Source organism: Anomaloglossus baeobatrachus, chromosome 3 (assembly GCF_048569485.1).
Source record: "Anomaloglossus baeobatrachus isolate aAnoBae1 chromosome 3, aAnoBae1.hap1, whole genome shotgun sequence".
Taxonomy (NCBI): domain Eukaryota; kingdom Metazoa; phylum Chordata; class Amphibia; order Anura; family Aromobatidae; genus Anomaloglossus; species Anomaloglossus baeobatrachus.
The window spans coordinates 162,677,592-162,699,468 of NC_134355.1; the positions used below are offsets into that span (position 1 = coordinate 162,677,592).

The following is a 21,877-nucleotide window of genomic DNA, read 5'->3' on the forward strand; positions in this document are numbered from 1 at the left end:
TACTGCAGCATTCTGCAATCCAACGATCGAGAAGTTATCCCCTATTCTACAAATATTTTATGAATAGGGAATTTCATCCAATCTTGAGAACACTCTATTAATTTCTTTAACAAGACCTTAGCATATCCCTGAAATAGTAGGTCAAAATAATGACTAAGAGAGCATAGTTTTGGAACTCTTATATTTCTCAATTAGGAGATTTTTAGAGTGGCTAAATACTGTACATTGTATAATTAGGCTACTTGGACCACTGTTGTATATTAGGATCACGTACTATGAGTATAGCTTCCATAAAATCTTACTTGGAACATCTGTCAAGCATGGCTTTGATTTCTTGTATGACTGGCAAGTCCTCCGCAGCAGCTGATTCAGGCTGCAAATCTCGAAGCCCATTAATAGCATGCTGCTTCAAGCGATTAACTGCAGAATACTCCTGTTCTAGATCTCGAGAGAAAGTCTCATGGCTCTCCAGTAGCTCAACCAGCTCAGCCTTTGACGCCTTTTCTGTACAGCTGTCTGGCAGACGTGACTGTAGCTGATCAATTGATAAAGTAGATTCCAGTATCTGGGAGCCAAAATGACATTAGGTGTAAATTAATCAGTCATCACAAAGATTTTGTTTACTACACAGACAGACAATTGATATTCATTTGCATAGTTTTCATTGACAGTAACCCATAGATGTGTAGAAGTCTATATAAGCATGCCCTCCCTCATATTTGCTACCTTATCACTCAGTTGCTTCCATTCCTGCACAGCTTCCTCCAGTAGTTTCTCCTGTTCGCGAGCTGTACTGCGAAGCCGGGTCCATCTCTGCCACACTGTAGACATTGACTTACTTATCGTTGCTTTGCTGGCGTTATTTCCCAGCTTTTCCATTACTGATGCCTTTTCTTCGAGTGCTGTGATTTTCTCATGGAAAGAATTTACCAATGTCACCAAAGTCTATAAAACAAAACAAGAAATATACTGTATATATTGTCACACTTGGATTTAACGGAAACACAAAGAAATCTAAGAGTAAATTAGAGTCGGTGCAAAAAAAACTGTTAGGGTCTGGTCTATCGACCAGGTCAATAATCTGCAGCCAACTGACGGGAGCCCCGATAACCTGATGGCATACCTGGCTGCTCTATTGATTAGCCGACCTGGAGTGACAACATAATTATGGCTTGCCGCATGTGTGATGTCGCATCAGGCTGGCTAATTAAAAGAAAGGACACAGATTCTGATAGGTAGGAGGCAGTTCTCACAGCTCCCATACTATAGCCACAAGTTTCTGACCTGGTCGCTGGGCCGGGTCCTGCTTAGGCCACAGTCATACAGTAAAGCACCATACGACATATTCTGCCTATACTGTTATATATTTTGAAAGGCAGTAAACATGATTAGAAACTTATTTAGTAATTGGCATTCTGGTAGCTTTTTTCTTTTAGAATCCTACAACTCCATTTGTGGATTATATTGGGTTCCTTATAGGACTTTACCTATGATTTTTATGTAAGCTTGCTTGTGGGTACTAAAACCTTGTAGCACTGTGAAACTGAGATACACTTTGGTGTTAGTTTAAAGATGACTGGATAATGTCCTTTAAAAGGTTGTCCTCTTTTAACTCCTTCACCACCCTGCCTGTTCTCACCATACTGACCATACCAAACTTTACAATTATGAGCAGTGTCACTTTATGGGTCTTTGATCTGGCATAAATCCTAAGGCGGGCTTTGCACACTGCGACATCGCAGCCCGATGCTGCGATGCCGAGTGCGATAGTGCCCGCCCCCGTCGCAGCAGCGATATGTGGTGATAGCTGGCGTAGCGAAAATTATCGCTACGCCAGCTTCACACACACACTCACCTGCCGTGCGACGTCCCTGTGGCCGGCGGCCCGCCTCCTTGTTAAGGGGGCGGGTCGTGCGGCATCACTGTGACGTCACACGGCAGGCGGCCAATCGGAGCGGAGGGGCGGAGATGAGCAGGATGTAAACATCCTGCCCATCTCTTTCCTTCCGCATATCCTACGGAAGCCGCAGTGAGGCCGGTAGGAGATGTTCCTCGCTCCTGCGGCTTCACACACAGCGATGTGTGCTGCCGCAGGAGCGAGGAACAACATCGGACCGTCGCGTCAGCGTAATCATGGATTACGCCGACGCTGCACCGATGATACGATAACGACGCTTTTGCGCTCGTTAATCGTATCATCTAGGCTTTACACACTGCGATGTCGCATGCGATGCCGGAAGTGCGTCATTTTCAATTTGACCCCACCGACATCGCACCTGCGATGTCGCAGTGTGCAAAGCCCGCCTAAGTCATAGGACAAACTGGTTAAAGGGTCAGCATTGATTTTTAGGATTGCTACTTCCAATAGGTGGCAGTAGTGGTCGCCTACTTCCTCCCTGAAGAGACAATTTTTATGGGGCAATAACTCTTGAATGCTTCAACGGATCCCAGTGATTCTCAAACTGTTTTTTTGTGACACATTGTACTTCATGTTAGTGGTAAATTTAGTACGATATTCACTGAGTTTATTTGTGAGAAAATTGGCAATTTGGGGTGAATTTTGAAAATGTTTCAATTTTCAAACTTTTAATTTTAATGCCCTTAAAACAGAGAGTTAGGTCACACAAAATAATAAATAACATTTCCCACATGCCTACTTTACATCAGCATCATACTTTAAACAATTTTTTTTTTTTGTTAGGAAGTTAGAAGGGTTAAAACTTTATCGGCAATATCTCATTTTTACAACAAAATTTATGAAACCAATTTTTAAAGGACCACATCACATTTGAAGTGACTTTAAGGGGCCTATATGGCAGAAAATACCCAAAGTGTGACCATTCTAAAAAACTTCAGCCCTCAAAGTGCTCAAAACCACATAAAAAAAGAATACAGTATTTACTCTTTAGGTGCTTCACAGAAATTAAAGCAATGTGAACTGAAACATTTTCAATTTTATTTTTCCCCACAAAAATTTGCTTTCGCCCCAAATTTTTTATCTTCAGAAGGCTAACAGGAGAACATTAACCATATAATTTGTTGTGCCAATTCTCCTGAGCATGCCAATACCCAATATGTGACGGAAAATTACTGTTTGGGCGCATGGCAGGGCTTAGAAGAGAAGGAGCACCTTTCAACTTTTAGAACGCAAAATCAGCTGTAGCAGGTTTAGGACACCATGTCACATATGAAGAGCTCCTGATGTGCGTAAACAGTAGAAACCCGCACAAGTGACCCCATTTTGGAAACTAGACCCCTCAAGAAATTTATCTAGATGTGTGTTGAGCACCTTGAACTCCCAGGTGCTTCACAGAATTTTATAATGTTGAATTGTGAAAATACAAATCACTGATTTCTCATAAAAATGTTGCTTTAGCCCCAAATTTATTTTCACAAGTGTAACAGGAGAAATTGAACCCCAAATTTGTTGTATAATATCTCCTGAGTACGCCGATACCCCATATGTGGTATGGTGGATGTGGATGGATATCCACATATGTGGATATGTGGTGGATGCAATGGTGTATTTGCAGAGCCTCTGATGTGCCTAAACAGTGGAAACTCCCTACAAGTGACCATATTTTGGAAACTAGACCCCTCAAGGAATTTATTTAGAAGTGTGGTGAGAAACTTGAAGCCACAGGTGCTTCACAGAATTTTATAATGCTGAGCCGTGAATATGAAAAGATATATTTTTTCCACAAAGAAGTTGATTTTGCCCCACATTATTCAGGGTAACAGGAAAAAATGGACCTTACATTTTATTGTGCAATTTCTTCAAATCCTGAGTATACCAATACCAAATATGTGGGGAAAAACTACAGTTTCGGCACACAGCAGAGTTTGGAAGGGAAGCACCATTTTGTCTGGAATAGATTGCGGATGCCATGTTACATTAGAAGAGCCTCTGAGATACCAAACAGGAGAAAGCTACAAAAGTGACCCCATTTTGGAAATGACGTATCTCAAGCAAATTAGGAGGATTAGTGAGCATTTTTAACCCTCAGGCGATTCACAGAATTGTTTAACATTGGGCTGAGTAAATGAAAAATTAACATTTTTTACATGATAATGTTGACTTGGTTCCAAATTTTAAAAATTTTAAAGGGATAAATTGGACAATTTGAACGATACAATTTATTACGCAACTTTCCCTGACTATGCCAAAATGCCGATATGTGGTAGAAAACTACTTTTGAGGCACAGTGAAATGCTCAGAAGGGAAAGTGCGCCATATTATAGTGCACATTTTGCTGTTATGGTTTGTGTGTGCCATGTCAGATTGACAGGGCCTCTAAGGTGCCAGAACAGCAGAATCCCCCACTTGACTCCATTTTACAAATTACATTAATTAATTAATCTAGGGGTGCAGTGATCATATTGACACCATAGGTGTGTCACAGAACTTGAGACCATTAGGCAGTGAAGAAAAAATAATTATTTTTTACCAGAAAAATTTCATTTGATTTGACATTTTCAAGTGGGAAATGGGTAAAAATGCGTGTGAGGGGATGACAGGGGACCAGGGCTCCTAGACTGGCCCTCAGACCAGGAGGACCCTAGCTGTCCCAACTCCCAGAGATACGTCTAATGGTGACGATATCTGGTCTGCCTTCCTTGCCCTATTTCAGGCCAGCCTTAATCTAATACCCCCTCTCCCTTACCCCAGGGGAGGACCAGGACAGGAATGGTGAACCCACAGATATGGACAAATGGGAAAACAAAAACTCGATCACATAGCTAGGACACAGAGATATAAGACAATACGTGATCAGTAGGGATTAAAGAGCAGGGAGGAATAACCAGACAATAAGAGGATTTTCGGGGCACACCAAGTAGCACCCAGTAAATAACCAGCAACAGGAACATAACAGCATACATAGCGGGTTAGTGAAAGCTATAGTCGGCATGGGAAGACAAATTACTCCACATCTTAAAAAGCTGAGGAGTAACTGTGATAGGTCTCCCGCAACATCTGATCCAAAAAGTAACTAATAGCCTAGCAGAAATTAACTAGCCTGATAACTAATGAGACACAGCTAGCCGACAATCGAGCCTGCATGTGCAACTCAGAAGCATCAAAAAACTCAAGATTTATCCTGAATAAATAATACATAATACTGTAAATGTATTCTTAATGATTGCATTGATCACCTTATGAGCCACAAGTTTCTCTTCCGCTTTGTGATATGACATATCCTTAGTTAGTGAAAACTTGAATAATCTTTTTTCTGCTTCATTCAAAGAAATTATGACTTGGTGTCTGTCCTCTTGATATAAATGCCACTGAACCGTACATCTGGAAGTGACAAAATCAGACTGATTACACACAGTTTTTTTTTTCTATTCAGCATTAGCATAGTGTTCTGCAAATCCAAGAAAAAGTTGAAATTAGCACAATGTTTAAAAATGTGCAGAAAAGTCAAGAGCTCCCTGAAAAGAGAACCTGTCATCTTAAAGAGAACCTGTCATCATGATTTAGCATGTTAACATAAAGGTATGGCCATAATAGCGCTGTGATACAGATTGAATAGAAACCTTCAGTGAATAAATCCGCATTCTGGTTGTTGTTTAATCCACATTTGAAGTTTGGGTGTACCTAAACTTTCGGTACATTGGGGCGGGACTGTGGATAGGGTCTTCAGCTCTGCACCGGCCTCTTGTTTGGTGTTTGTATGTGTCTCATTTCATATAGCCCCATCGTGGGTGACGCTTGCACAAAATCATCTCCTGACGATGTCTAAGAAAATGGTGCCAGTAGTGGTGATAAGTAGAATCAGATCTGGGCTCAATTAAATTTTACTGAAGACCTCCAGGAGGTTAATCTGCACAAGCACCGCCCGCAGTGAGAATGGTGTGGGGGCAAACTTTAAAAAAGGAGACACATACAGACACCAGAGGCAACAATACATCGAAAATGTATTACACACAAACTTCAAACGTGGATTAAAGAACAACCAGGATGCGGATTTCTTCACTAAATGTATCCATTGAATCTGTTTAACAGCGTCTTTATGGCCATACCTTTACTTTAATATGCTGCATCATGATGGTAGGTTCTCTTTAAAGTTTCACTTTTGACATATATTTCCATGTACGATTAAGAGACACTAACCCATCGGAGAGACGCATGATGTAGGGGCAGAGACCCTGATTCCAAATAGGTGTCCCTTACTGCGCTGCTTACTGTCATTTTGATAAAATAGCAATCTGCAGATCTAGCAGTTCTCATAATACTGAGCTCTGTGTAACCCTGTTCACACCACTGATTGGCAACTTTCTGCCCATGTACAGTGTACACAGAAAGCTGGGGGCGGTGTTTTACAATACTCATCAATGGCTATTTGGCAGCAGATTTATTAGTGTTCTAATGATAATCTCCTGCTGCTTAAACAGTGATTTTATCAAAACTACACTAAGCAGCCCGGTAGGTGACACATCACTGGAATCAGAATTTCTGCCCCTACATTATGATGCTCTCAGATCAGGTAGCTTAAACCTAGTGACAGGTTTCCTTTAATAAACCTAAGTCTAAATGACTATGGAAATATATTGAATGGTAGATTCTACGCAAGTAAAATGATGCAGCAGATTGTAGTCAGAGATGGGAATGTGATTTTAACTAATTTTCTTCACATACAGTTATAAAATAATTGTCTGGATTGATATGAAAAGTCTGCAGTCATAATATGTGATTTCAGATGGTTGAATTGTGTCACAAAGCCCCTGTATTCCCCGTGTGGGTGGGCTCTCACATGACTGCATGTATGCGCTTTGTATAATTGTGGTCACATACCAATTAGACCCCTGCATTTTTCTAAATTTTTTTCTATTCAGAGAAATCCACAGGGGTCTAGTTGGCACAAGACCGCTAGTATGCGAATCACATATATGCAGTCATGTGACTGCCCACCTACACCGGGAATACAGGGGCTTTGTGACACAATCATATGGTATGACTGCAGACTTTTGATGTAGACTAGGACAACCCATTTCCAAAATTTTGTGTGGACATTAATATACAGTGCGAATTTCAACTTCTATTACAGATCAGTTGTGACGTGGCCGATTTTAACTCAACAGGGAGGTCAATTTTATTCTTTTTGGTCCGCAGGGCCAAATCTACAACAGATCCACAAAATTTGGTATAGATTTGCCACTTTTGATTTCCCAGCATTTTTTGTCGGATTTGCTATGGAAATGATCAGTCTTGCATAGCAGTACCCTATCGTGGAAATAGCATAATAAAGTCATACCTCCTCAGTAGTTCTAGTTGAGTTTGTGCTTGCTCCTTGAGCTCCTTCCCTCTTTTCTTTGTGGAGGCCAAAGCTTGTGTGAGTTGATCCAGCCCAGACTTGTTAACACATCCTTCAAGCTCAGATATTAAAATGCGGAGTTCATCAATAAGGCCATTTAATTTATTTTCAGTGCTAAAAAAATTAGTATAGTCCTGGAGAGTGTCCTCAGCTGTCTCGATGTCCACGCCATTTGCAGTCTGTAGCAGAATTTGCTGAGCTTCTTCCAGCCAGTTAGACGCAGACTGTAAGGCCTGCTGGAATCTCTGACTTGAGGTGTACATTTTATCGAGAGTAATCTAAAAGAAACAGAAGTGTGTAACATTCATGAAATCACATTGCACATTCAGATATCTTATAACATAAAGAATATAAATATAGTTTTCAATTATTTCTGACTAATACAATAAACCTAATATGGTAGACCAGATATTAGACAAATTGGACTAGATGAATTAATCTGAATAGGGGCACAAGTGATTGATTACTTTGAGATTCAGCTACTGGCCCTTTTCTATGTAACCAGCAAACAATGACCATATAGGAAGTTGATTGTCACTCATTTACATTCATTTTCATGTTGTGCATGTGGGTGAGTTCTAAGGAACTTAGTTAATGATCAGAAATATTTGTACAAACATTTACTTGGGTTATCATCGCACCATTAAAAAGGTCCTTTTGGGTACATTTTGAGGGACATTAAAGGAAATTTCTCAGTAGGATGAAATCTCCTAAGCTATCTACATTGACATGAAGGTAATAGAAAGTTGAATAAAATGATATCTTGATGTCAACGATCTGATATCTTATTCCAGAGAAATCCACATTATTTAATTATGCAATTGAGCTGTTAAAATCTATGACCAAGGGACAGATCTCCCTGAGAGTTTGCCTCCACAGTTTATTTTAAATGAAAGGGGGGGAGGTTACCAGTTTGAGATGTGTACTGACTGACAGTCTGCCCTCCTGATCTCACTGTAGAACTGTGTGTGATTATAACTAACACAGTACAGCAGAGCTGAGCTTTGTGTCACTACAAACACATTGCACTTGCAGCTCTCCCTGTTGTCAGCTTGACTAAAACTAAAACATCTTAAGGTTTTATCTCAAACAGCCAGTGTATGTCGGGGAGGGAGACAGTACAACAGTGCTGACATCACTATAAGAGAACTTCAACTGCAGATGAGTTTGTTATGACACAAAGCTCTTCTGTACTTTCCTCCCCACACAATGGCTGCCAGTCAGATGGCGGCTGAAGAAACTTTAGTAGAAATAAGGGATAGCTTTACAGCAGAGCTGAAAGCACCAAGAGAGGTTGACAGCAGCTGCAGATGTGTTTGTTATGAGACAAAGCTAAGTGTGATTACAACTGTCAGTCATTACATATCTTACAAGGTATTATTTTACTCATCTCTCTATAACCTGCATGCCTATATAGACAGCTTAGGAGGGTTGATTCTACTGACAGAGTCCCTTTAATTAATTGTGCACTGAACACTTAAGCTACATTTTTAAGTAAATTAAAAACAAAACATAAGAATTAAAGACGTGATCATGTGTAATAAAACAATGGCTAAAGTAACAGCATAGTATTATATGTCATATGGTTACATAGAAGAACAAAGTATTACTTAGCTATTAAATAGCCTCTCGATGCATCCTAAAAATTTCCTAACGCTGATTTGGAACTCTCGATAAGGAAAAACTTCACCAGAGAGTAAAAACCTACGTTTTATGGAAGATGCAGTGCAGTGTCTGATGGTTGTGTGTTGCAGTTCATCCTTGTTTATACTGAATGGAGCTTAGCAATAATATAAGACTTAGTTCATGGACAAGTATGGGGCTGTTTCTGGATGAAAATTGGATCCTTTTCCTAATCCTAGACAATCTTAAATTCCCAAAGATAAATTGTCTACAGACATAGAGGGGACTATGTTTTATTAGTGTAGTATAGTGATATTTGAAGGATGACTGGGATTACTGGCATACATTATAAGACTTCAGCTTATATACAGACCTGTCTTCCACTGATCACTTCATTGATTTCTCTCTCAAGGTCTGATAATTCAGATATGCCATTTTCCAGATCGGCTGGGACCAACTCTTTTGCTCTAAGGTACTTTTCCTTTTCTCTGTTGCTCAGGGCATTCATAATCCTTAAACTGGACGCAATTTCCTCTTGTTGAATTTGCAACTTTCTGATTTCCTCTTGGACATTTTCAAGTTTCCCATCCAAAGCTAGGGGTTTACCCAGCTCTTCCTTCTTTTGCCTAAGCCACTCCAAAGTACGGCATATTTCAATATGAAAATCTATGCTCTGGATCAATCTATTTTCACATTCTCCCATCCTTTCCTTCATCACAACATGCCACGACCTCAACTTTTCATGCCACTGTTGAACTTGAGTCTCTGCAGCTTCATAAACTGAAGGATCAAGCATTGGAGACAGTTCTTCCAAATGTTCTGTCACTTGTCTGAGAAGGCTGCCTGCATTGTGAAGGTTGGCCGCCAATGTCCGATAGCTCTTAAGCTTGTCCTCAGCTGGAAGTGTTTCCCTGTTTACTTGTTCCAATTCCTTATTCAGGACCTCAAATTTTATCTTCAGCTTTGAACAGAGGTCTTCATTTCTCTGATAGGCATCTTTGGTGTCTGACAGTTGGCTAACTTTCTGTTCTATACTTCTTCTTAACTTATGATACTGGCAAACAAGTTGCAACATTTCTTCCGGAAGCCATGGTTGCCCAGTGCTACGGAACATTTCCTTTTTCTGATTTAGTTCATTTACTGCTGTGCCAAGTGTCACAACTTCATTCAGAAGAGAGGCATAGTTCTGCTGAAGGGTCAAAGCCTCCTCAGCAGAAAGGCCAGCAGGAACTTTGTTCATAAGTGAAAAGTGGTCTTCCAGTTCTTTTAAAGCCTTGCTTGTCAAATCAATCAAGGAACCATACTCTTTACGGACAAAGATTGCATCCTGAACTTTACTGAGCTTTTCTTTGGCCAAAGTAACAACATAATTACACTGCTGAGGCAAAGAATTGAGTTTCTCATCAAGGTAAGATCGTTCAACCTCGTTTAATGAAGGCAAAATCTGCTGGCCATTTCTTTGCAGGGAGAGCAGAAGATTTTCATACTCAGGGGCCTGTTCAAGAATTTTCTGATATTTGGATAGCTGAGAATATAACTCAGAATCGTCATTCATAAGATTAACTTCTGGAAATGTTAAAACATCAGCTTGTTTTATCCAATGACAAGCTTTGTCTAAATCTTCTTTAAAAAATTTTCTTAAAACAAAGCTTTTTTCAAGTTCGATGAGTCTTTGCCCACATTTTTGCAAAGTGTTGTCAAAACCACTTTGAAGTTCTTGCAGTTTACCTAAGACTTCACTTTTTTCTTGTTCTGTAGCTTCTTTCATTAACTCTCTGCCCTGGTTCCAGAGGCTGTTGATTTCGCTCTGGCAAGTCTTTAAGCTAGCTTGGATGTTTTTACAAGTTCTTATTTGCTTACTTACATCATCTGGAAGCAAGCATATGTGCTCCTGAAACATCACCTTCTTTTCATGGTGCTGAATTTGATTTAAGGCTTGATAAGCTGCCATCAAAAACTGTGCTCTTTCAGACAAAGCTTTGTTTAAGTGCCTCTTCCTTTGGTTCACCAAATCACTGAGACAGTCAACATGTTTCTGTGAATCTTCTAGTGCTTTCTGAAATTGTTGCCTTTCATTCAGTCCTAAATTAGCCATAATTTTATCTGCATCTTTAATGAGATTTTTTAGCACCAATTGCTTGGTTTCTACTTCACTACATATAGTCAGATGGTCCATAAGTAAGTTCTGAGCAAGTTCAGGGGGAGGACTTTGCTTTAAAGCTTCTGACATGCTAGGCTGCTGGTCTTCAGCCCATTCAGTTAATTCCTGTAACCTAGAATTAAGAAAACTTAATTCTTCCAATGTTGTAGCACAGGTCACAATTTTTGATTTTACAAGGTCTTCTAACTGGGTCCAACGCTGCTCAAAATGATTGGTTTGTTCCTTGACCAATTCCTTGTCATCTACATTTAAATGGTCAATTATCTTTAGCTTTTGTTCCTTGAGGTCCTCTAGAGCAAATCTTCTCTCTTGAAGAATTGACCCTAATGTTTTCAAAGCGTCAAGGTGTGTTGCTGTGCTCTCGGTATCGGATCTGTCAACAGGTAAAAAAGTTCAGTTATCGATCAATTTATAGAAAATATACAACGTGCAATAGAAATTGCTAATTTCCTAGAAGACTCCAATCCAAAAAACCCATGATAAAACCCGGTGTTGGCCTTCACATCTCTATAGAAAATGTGTTTTTATAATAGGATTTAAAACAGGTTTCTCCAAAAGTGCAGTCTGGTACCCCCATTAGCTATGTTCCCACAATAAGTATTTAGTGAGTTCTTAATGGCGCAAATGTTTTGCAGTATTTCTGCAGCTCTTAGCTAAATTAGGTTACTTAGGTTTTTTATTGCACTATTTCTATATGTGTTTTTATCTCGTTTTTGATGCAGTTTTTAATCTTTTTTATGACATGTCATTTTAAATTAAGCTGCTTTGTTTTTGATACTTTCTGGTATTTGATTTTGACAAAACTTTATTACAATCCGCAGCGAAAACACACTAAAAACAATAAAATATGATTTTTTTTATCCTGCAAATTTTCCACATCTGATGCAAAATTGTGGGGGAAATCCACACCTTTAACTCAGCGTAACCATTAGAGAAGTTAATCTGTTGTGGATTTTAAAAATGGACTGCAAGTAAGCTTATATAACAAAAAAAAATCACAGTGGGTATGAGATTTCCATAAATTCCATCCATTTTACTAGAACTATAAGATGCTGTATTTTTTGAGCAGCGAAAATAAACACTGACAAAAACTCACCAAAAAATAATTGTGGGACCTTAACCTTGTATAAAAAGAAAATGCTATATTAAAGAACAAACACAACCATAATGATAGTCCACCTTCCTGCCTAATGGGCTTTTCCAATTTCGCCATTAGTATTACAGGCTCTTCTCCATCCTCACAGACTGCACAGCTCTCCTGTCTATACAGTGGCTGCTGATGGAGGAGAATATGGCCAGACCTGTCCATCAGGCTCCTGCAATTGTAAAACATTGTTCATGGGAAAGCTATTTTTATTGGAGGAGGCCATAGACAGATCTGATCACGTGCTCTTCCATTAACTTCCATTTTGAAACAGGAGAGCTGTGCAGTCTGTGGGGAAGGCTGTACAGAAGGAGAACCTGTATTAACACCACAAAATCATGTCCCGAACACATTTTTTTAAAATAAAGATAAAGCGCCCAACCCCTTTAATAGAGGAATGGAAGACGAAAACTGTCCTGAACATATTCTGTGGTCAGGCATGAGGTTGTCACATTCAGTCGTCACCCATTGGCTCAGATTGTGCAGAATGAATTTAAACTTTAAATATAAACAAAGCTATAGATTTGAGCTCAATATTGTTGATGTGGATATACAACCCACAAACTGTGAATCACCTGGCTAAATTGTCCCACTCGGTGGTAAGTTTTTCAAGAAACACGTCGACTATGCTGAGACGTTCATGGTAGTCCCGTGTCCTCTGCAGATCTTCCTCCCGCTGCTGGAGTAGATTGTTTATTTGAAAGCAGAAATCGAGCCAGCGGTTATTTAGCTGCCCAATGTCAGCATGTTCGGGGGACTCCTGTCCATTGGTCAGTTGGTTTACTTTCTCTGTAAAACTGGTAATCTGATCTTGCTGTGACTGAAGTTTCTGACTAAATTCCTAGTGAAGAAAAGAGGAGAGAACAGTTAGAGAAGATATGCAAAACAAGTATCCTTTAGTCCAGGGCTCCCCAACTCCAGTTGTCAAGACCCACCAACAGGTCATGTTTTCAAGATTTCCTTAGCATTGCATGAGTGTTGGAATCATCACCTGTGGAATACGATGGAAATCCTGAAAACATGCACTGTTGGTGGCCCTTGACGACTGGAGTTGGGGAGCCCTGGACTTTAGTCTTTAGTTAGGCTTTACTAGCAAACTTGCCCCATCTTCAGTGGCGGACACAGATGGAAGAGGGCCTCTGTGGAAGAACAGTATCTGGGCCGCTCTTTGTGTTTGTGAAAGAACTTGCTTGCTGATTTGAAGGTGAAAATGAGCCCACTGATCTCTTGGGCCCCTGTACACATTGCACCAATGATATGTCCTCCACTGCCTACCTTCCTTATAATAGGCAGAAACCTTGCCTTACCTCCACAACTATCATCATAATCATACTGTTCACACAACTCATGAGTGGGTAGTGTACAGCCTAGTAAAAATGATATATAATACAGGTCCACTAAATAGTAGCCATCATTAAGGCTACGTGCGCACGTGTGCGTAATTCATGCAGTTACGCTGCGCTTTGTAGCGCAGCGTAACTGCATGCGTCCTGCGTCCCCTGCACAATCTATGGAGATTGTGCAGGGGCCGTGCGCACGTGGCATATTAGAACGCAGCGCTTCCACTGCTGCCCGAATCGCTGCGTTCTAAGAAGTGACATGTCACTTCTTCCGTGCGCTTTGCCGGCAGCTCCTGCTCTGTCTATGGCAGGAGCTGCAGGCAGAACGCACGTTCTCGCCGGCACCATGCGCTTCAGAACGCAGCTTTTCAGCTGCGCTCTGAAGCGCACCTTTTCGGTGCGGTGCAGAGCGCACACGTGCGCACATAGCCTTAGCCTGTATTACCATACAAATTGAAACCATGCTGCCATTGTGAATGGAGCTAGAGGACATACATGAGATAGCTGTCTGCTGAATGCTTTAGCTCTTCCAATCTCTATACACAGTATATTCAGCTGAGCCAGGCATCCTTACATATAGAGAGAAAAGTTCCCATCAGCTCACCGGTGTGGGAATATTACATACGGGCATGGTGCTTGGAGACATCAGGCCAGTTCCTGAGTAGTGTGAAGCATAAAGATTTGTAGAAAAAAATGCATCTGAATAATCAAGAATTGATTTAATAAAAAGACACGTTTATTCCATAGTTTAAAATAATGTTGCTGGAAACGAGTAGACCAGACCCGGTGTCTATGTATTATTTTAACCTTTCCCATTTTTTAAACCTTGGAATAAACATGATGTTTTATTGAATCAATTCTTCATTAAGTGGATGTATTTTTCTACAAATCTTTTGTCCTGACATCTATTCTTTACGGGGAGAGAAAAATATACCACTACCAGACACTTCATGTATAAACCATAACCAGACACTTCAGACATAATCCAGTCTCAGAAACCTTAGGTATAATCCACTACCAGACATTTCTGGCATAATCTAACCATGGCATTAACCTTTAAAAGATATCTCTTGCACAATCCACAGCCAGACATTTTTCGTACAATCCACAACCAGACACCTCACCACTACGAGACATGCTCATGCATAAGACATATTAGTCCTTAACACCCAAATACCATCTGATTTAAACTACAGATCTGACTGAATGTACTTACATTGAAATGTATCACATCATTTAGTATATCTCTTACTCTTTCCCCCTCAGCCTCCTTTTTTATTTCTTCATGTAGTTTTCATCCTGTTGTTACCTCCACTGACCATTAGCTGATGGATGTGACCATTAAGAAGGTCTTCCATTTGAACAGCTTTGTGTCAAGTGTAGTAAATCATATATAAGTGTCACATTATGTATCATGCTTTGCAATGTTTACGAACCCATTGGATTCGAAATGCATAGGACTTATGTTTCCCTGTTTTTAATACTTTTTTGATTAACCATGTGATTTTAATGCAAATGAAATAAGTTGCAATTTCATCCTATTATCTATTGTTAGAGCTGGATATTCAATCACTCAGTTTTTGCCTCTATTACTGTGAGCTGATCTTTTTTCTTGTACATAATCCACTACCAGACACCTTTGGCATTAACCAACAAATACATCTGACATAAACCCCTACCAGACACCTATAGTGTAATGCACTACCAGACATTTCAGGCAAAATCTACTACCAGATATCGCTAATATTAACTGGCATAAATCACTACCAGGCACCTCTGGTATAATCCACTACCAGACACCTCTTGGACTCCTCTGGCATTAACTAGTAGCATAGAAGCATGCTGTGGATAAGAAGCGCAGATAGGGTCTTATCTGGTGGGATTTGACGAGACAAAGAGGTAAGGTACCCACTTGTAGAAGTTGTGCCAGTCACAACTTCTACATAAGCATAAAATAGCGCCTGCTGCAGCCCCGGAGTGACGTGTTACAGATGTGGAAGAAGGAAACCGGGATATGCTGTGCTGACATCAAACATCCAGAAGTTGATTAATTTCGGTGTTATTTAATCAGGTCTACGCATTTCGGAAGACGCAGGGTAAGGTTGATTTTTCTGTAATAAATATCCTGAAGAAGGAGGCTGCGTCCTCCGAAATACGTAGACCTGATTACATAAAACAGAAATTAATCATCTTCTGGATGTTTGATGTCAGCGCGGCATATCCCAGTTTCTTTCTTTCACATCTATTAACCAGTACCAAGCATCTCTTGTACAATCCACTACCAGACACTTTTGGCATAATCTACTATGGTACCAGACACGTCTGGCATTAACTAGTACCAGAAATTAACCACTACCTAGAGTACTGGAGTTGGGGAACAATGTACTTCCAGATATCTCTGTCATAAGCCACTACCAGACACCTTGTTCATAAACAACTACCAATCCCCTCTGGCATTAACCACACTACCAGTCACCTCTGTCATAATTAACCACCAAACACCCCTGGCAGTCATTAATCCCCAGAAAAAAAAAGAATTTATATTCAAAATGCCCAATCCTTCTATGGCCAGACATCCTCTAATGTCTCCCATACACATTAGTTGGAAATTGCAGTCGTCAGGTTTTACTTGAATGTACGTCTTTCATGTTGAATTGGAGCGTCCAACAACCTTGCTATTATGAGTAGGGCTGAGCAGATCCGGACTGTAAAAGTCCGGATCCGCGTGGTGTTAATGACATGCAGGTGCTGGACCCGGCAAACAAGGTAAAAATAAACAAAACAACAAATAAGAGTCATTTTCATTGTAGCAACAAGTGAACAAGTCCTGCACCGCCTGCCCTCAGATTACCTCCAAGTTCAGTGGCTCACGTGCTGATGACTGCCATTTAGCGCTGGTTTGCAGGCGCAGCGTGCTGGTTGGTATTGAGCAGCTAGGAGATCCAACAACAGGAAGATGAAAAATCGACCGCAAACAGCTGCTATGCCAAACAATTTCTTTTTTATTCAAGCGTTCTTTTCATAGGTGCAGATAAAAATGCGGGAGGTGACTAGGATGCGAGTCCCTCCAAAGGACGACGGCCGTTTCGTCTGTAAGCCAGACTTCTACGGGTCCACAGAAGTCGTGGACCCGTAGAAGTCTGGCTTACAGACGAAACGGCCGTCGTCCTTTGGAGGGACTCGCATCCTAGTCACCTCCCGCATTTTTATCTGCACCTATGAAAAGAACGCTTGAATAAAAAAGAAATTGTTTGGCATAGCAGCTGTTTGCGGTCGATTTTTCATCTTCCTGTTGAAGAGTCATTTTCATTCTTACCGAGCCTCGGTGTCATGGCGGCACACTGCTTCCGGGTTGCGCATTCACTTCCTGTACTGTGCATGCAATCACACAACTTTCCGTGTTTTCCCTGTCCACCGCCCGTCCTCTCATCTGTAATTGGTTACAGGCTGACACGCCCCCAGCCTGTGACAGTCTCTGCTGCAGTCATCACTTATTATCGCTGCTCAGGCTACACTCAGAGCTGGCAGTCTTCTCTATGGCTGCTCACTCTGAGATGTAGCAGAGCTGGATGTGTCGTCGTGGGATGTCGTGTGGATTATGCCGGAGCTGGAGGGCTGTGTTGTAGGGTTAATAAAGTGGTAAAGGAAGGTGTTTTGTACTTTATTTCAAATAAAGGATTACCCCGATTGGCACCGCACCAGGCCACCGGGAAGAGCCGATAATGCAGCAGGATTGTCACATCTAATAGTTGCGGCAATACCAGGCGGCTGCGGGCTGAGAATATACCAGCCCCCAGCCGGCGTTATCTTGGCTGGGGATGAAAATTAGGGGGAACCGCACGTCGTTTTTTTTTCATTATTGATTTAAATTAAAAAAAAAGCCACATGCGGTTTCTCTTAGACCGGAATCACACTTGCGAGGGACTCGCACGTGTGACTGGATACACAGCACAGATACAGCCCGACAGCTGGGGCTTCAGCCGCGGGGTATATCTGTGCTGCCGATTGTTTATTTTTTACCACCATACAGACCGGCAGACAATTGCACTGCTTTCCCCGCCAATCGGCCATCCTGGCGCCTGTGATTGGTTGCCACTCAGGGTGGGGGCGCATCCAGCTACAACCAATTACACACGCCGGTGGGCGGGCAAAACAATGAATATTGAATTGTCGGCTCCGGAAGGGAAAAGCCTGCCCCCCTATTCCCTCCACAAACATTTTTAATCTCCAGATTCCAGTTCCCATTCACTTATATGGATATGGGCACCGGAATCCGGAGCGGATCGGACTTTTTTAAAAATCTGGCAGTGATCCGCCGATCCCGGATTTTTTGGTCGTTCAATCAGCTCTAATTATGAGTAACTTGTCATTGAGTTTGTTATCCCTGGGGAATTTAATATGAATATTTTTCCTACTTTGAACTTATGAAAACCAAATGCAAGTTATTTGATAGAAAAAAAGCAAATCGTATTATTTCACCTTATATTTATTATATGTAGCATGTCCATTTATTGACTTCTGGTGGAGAAATAGATCATGCAGCTCTGTTTTGTGCATGTACTTGTAGTTGGTCTTCTGATTTACACAGAATAAACAGAATTTACATAGTTATGAGCTGTGTATGAGTGGAGCTGATAGTCTTCCAGATGTTCTCAGTCTTTGATATATCATACATTTTATTTATAGATGTGTTCACTAATTTATTTTGGAGACTTGAAATCTGAGGTTTTTCCTGTTCCAAATGCCTACTGTATGTGTGATCTGCGGTCAGCCATATGTTCTTATCGTAATACCCTAGAATTATACCGAATACGTTACATCACTTTGTAAATATTATCCTGACAATGCTACTAATGATACAGTAATATAAGGCATAATATACTATTGATACACTGTTGGACTAACTATTATATCATGTATATTAGGAAAAAATATAAAACAATTGCTTCCAGTTCATAAGATCCTTCTCTTATGCCAAACTATAGCTGCATGACATGTAGCTGCAAGGTAGATAAGAGAGTTTGTGCTTGACAATTTACTGTCAGAGGGACATTGTAGCTCCTTTTGTTAAGGGGCACTTTGGGCCACACTACATAGGGAGATTAGTGACCTGGAGCGAATTGTTTACAACTATGTTGACATTATTATGGGAATTTTGACTAGCACTGACTGTACTCTGTTACAACTGTTTAGGGCACTGTGACTAACCTAGATTGAGAGCATAGTCACTGACACACATGTAATGCACTCATGTTTTTGAAAAGTTTAAAGGGGTTCTCCATGGATGTAATAAAATAGCCCTTGTCATGGAATTCAAACAGCAGCTGTCCTAGTCAACCGGTCAGGATGGGTTAGAGTCTGAGGAAACACAGCTCCCAAGATCTGCATCTCAACTGACAGAGGGGAGATATATTACAAGCACACATAACTTTGTGAGCTAAAAAGAAGGGTTGTAACAGGAGAAGAACTAAATCTTCTCCGAGGGTGACTGTGCATGAAGGACTGAGGCTGGAAAAAAAATCCTTTGTGCTCAGCCAACCAAGGAGATTTACCTCTACTTATGTCACAGCCCTTGTTTTTGGTCCAAGGTCGTATGTGTGATTATGATACAGCTCTTCTGTCTATTGAGATATACGTATTGAGAGGTGTGTTTCTTCCAAATTACATAACAAATATTTTTATTACATTCTTGGAGAACCCCATTAATCATGATTTATGTTGGTAGGCTTTGCTATTGTGTCCATAAAAATAATAAACCACTGCAAGAAAAAAGGTAAAAAGGTTCATGGGAGTCCAAAGTTTCCTCTTTCGTACTATGTTTCCACATTGCACTGTGAGCAACATCAGAAAATCGTTTTCTGGTATGCTGACGAAACCCAACGTAAACAATTGTCCTAACGAGAATGTAGCCTAATAGATCATTCTGAGTAATATTCTATGAGAGAACATCTGACACATATAAAGGTTATGCAATATAAAGAAAAGATAAACTAGTCACAAGTGAAGACATCCTAGTACCTTCAACTGAGAGACCATGTTCTGCGCTAGTTTGATCTCCAGTTCTGCTCGCCTTCTTTTCATGTTCTGTAGCTCCTGGCCGGCCTCCTGAAAATATGTCTGAAGCTCAACCTTCATTCGTTTTACTTCTTCCCAACCGTGAGCAAGATCCTGACCCTGCATCATACGCTGTTCAATCTAAGGAAAAGCAGATTGTAAAACAATATTATCTATTAATCTACCTACAGTCATTGGCCTCACACTTTTGGGAGACTGAGATGATGTCTCCCGATGAAGATTCTGATACAACCCTGAGGAATGAATGGTCTTATGGCCTTACAACACATGATTAGCATGTTGCTGTCCATTTGCATGCATTTATTTAGTTGTCATGGTACACACATAATGTTACTGGTTATATGAGCAGTGAAGAACTTACAGTCTGCTTTGTTTGCTGAATGTTGATTGCTACATTCTTCACAGCACTATCAGATAAGTCACAAGCCGTGCACAGAAGGTCCAAGTACGTGTTGGCCTGCTCCTGCAGAGTCCGGAAATGTTTCACCTATATGGTACAAAGGTTGGTAATGAAATGATGTATACCATTCAATATTTAGCAATATTAAACAATTTTTTAACTCCTCACATACCTGTTTCGTAGCCTCGGCCAGACAGAGTGGGGCTTTGGACTTTTGTTCTAACTCTTTCTTAACAGTAGAGTGCCAGGCTTGGCATTGCAGCAGCGTGTCTTGGTGACTTACATGCTTTTGCAGCTCGTTCTCTAAACTTAAATACACCTAGAGGCGAAATGGGAAATAGCAAGATATAGCAGAAGTAGTCTGTATACATACACAAAAAGGCATTTCAGGTGCCAGCTGCCATAAAGAGGAATATGGTAGACAAAATCCAAGGCTGTTTTGGTGAGGAATTTAAGGTGTTTGACAAATAGCCATGTCAAGTTGATATCACAATCCATATAATAAAGTCCTATGTCACATCTCAATTTAGAAGTGATTTACTCTTTAACAAAAAAATAAATACATGCACCAAGCTATGCCTATTATATATGGCTGTACTGTATCTTACCCTCTGGACAGTGCTACAAATGGCTGAGTAACTGTCTCTTGTTCCCTGTAAATGTGCTTGTACGGTTTGTTTGAACTTTGCTTGTAGATGTTCTGCACAGTGAAGAACCAGATTTTCTCCCTTTAGTTTGAGACTACTCAAGCGCTCTTCAAAACCAGCAATATCTTCCATCATAGCCTGCAGAGTGAAGAGTTATTGTCAGAACATTCCTATAAGGCCGTCACTTGCGTATACAGTAAAATACACATACAGAGGGTGAAATAAATATTGAACGCGTGACCAATTTTCTAAGTAAATATATTTCTAAAGGAACATATTGACATGAATGTCTCACCAGATGTTGGTAACAAATAGTGGTGAGCACTAAATCGATTGGGTGCTCGGTACTCGAATAGAGCAAATCGTATAAAGAGTATATTAGAAGTCAGGGGGAAACTTGAGCAGTTTTACGGAAGAACCACCCATGACTTTGGGTGGGCATGAAAACAGAGCCCAAATGGAATGGGAACAGCATGGGGAAGATGCTTGGACACATCTCTGACTCCAGAACGATAAAACATACAAAACTGAAGATAAAATGAATTTTGAATGAAAAATTGTTAGGAAACATTCTTTCCTGTATAATGACCTGTATGTAAGGCAAATAAAAAAAAAAAAAAAAGGAAAAATTAAAAAAAGAATTCTCCTCCACCCCTTATACTATGTTTCATGTAGTGTTTTTACTGTATTTTTGTACTTTCTCATTGCTTTCAATGGTGAAAAAAAGATTCACCGAATAATGTAATTTTTACATTTTACTACCTTATCTGGGCATGTTGTATGTGTGACATGGTCAGACACATCCTGTTTAATTTATGAAGTAGGGACTCTGAAACTCACAAAGCCTATGCGATCAATGCAAGAACTAGGAAAAATTAGAAGGAAGAGGGACTCCCCTAAACCTTGTATTAGACATAAATTAGGGCTGGCTCATACACATTCTGTTAAAATTGTTAAGGAGTGGGACTTGTACACTCATAAAGCCTATGCAATAAGTGCTGCCAGAATTTAGAAGGAGGGACAGCAATAACCCCAAGGAAGACACGTAGAGGAAGGCCGCAGACAACATTTTTTTTAACTACATTATTTGGATGGAGTGGGACTCCTAGATTGTTAAAGCGTATGCAATATGTGCAAGGGCTCACAAATATGAGGAGGCACTCCGATACAC

At 40.5% G+C, this 21,877-nt stretch overlaps 1 protein-coding gene across 12 annotated transcripts in view; it reads right to left on the minus strand.

Annotated features, from left to right (window-relative positions):
• The window catches only part of SYNE1 (spectrin repeat containing nuclear envelope protein 1), a 672,549-nt gene that overhangs the window by 228,931 nt on the left and 421,741 nt on the right, over positions 1–21,877 (minus strand). For all 12 annotated transcript variants that reach the window (XM_075339554.1, XM_075339558.1, XM_075339562.1 and 9 more), the window contains 10 exons: positions 20,668–20,844; positions 20,232–20,378; positions 20,021–20,146; positions 19,603–19,779; positions 12,820–13,085; positions 9,313–11,473; positions 7,257–7,594; positions 5,155–5,299; positions 727–945; positions 303–565 (listed from right to left, as the gene is read on the minus strand). In XM_075339554.1, the coding sequence (XP_075195669.1) occupies positions 303–565; positions 727–945; positions 5,155–5,299; positions 7,257–7,594; positions 9,313–11,473; positions 12,820–13,085; positions 19,603–19,779; positions 20,021–20,146; positions 20,232–20,378; positions 20,668–20,844 (4,019 nt within the window). The remainder of the gene's footprint in view (positions 1–302; positions 566–726; positions 946–5,154; positions 5,300–7,256; positions 7,595–9,312; positions 11,474–12,819; positions 13,086–19,602; positions 19,780–20,020; positions 20,147–20,231; positions 20,379–20,667; positions 20,845–21,877) is intronic.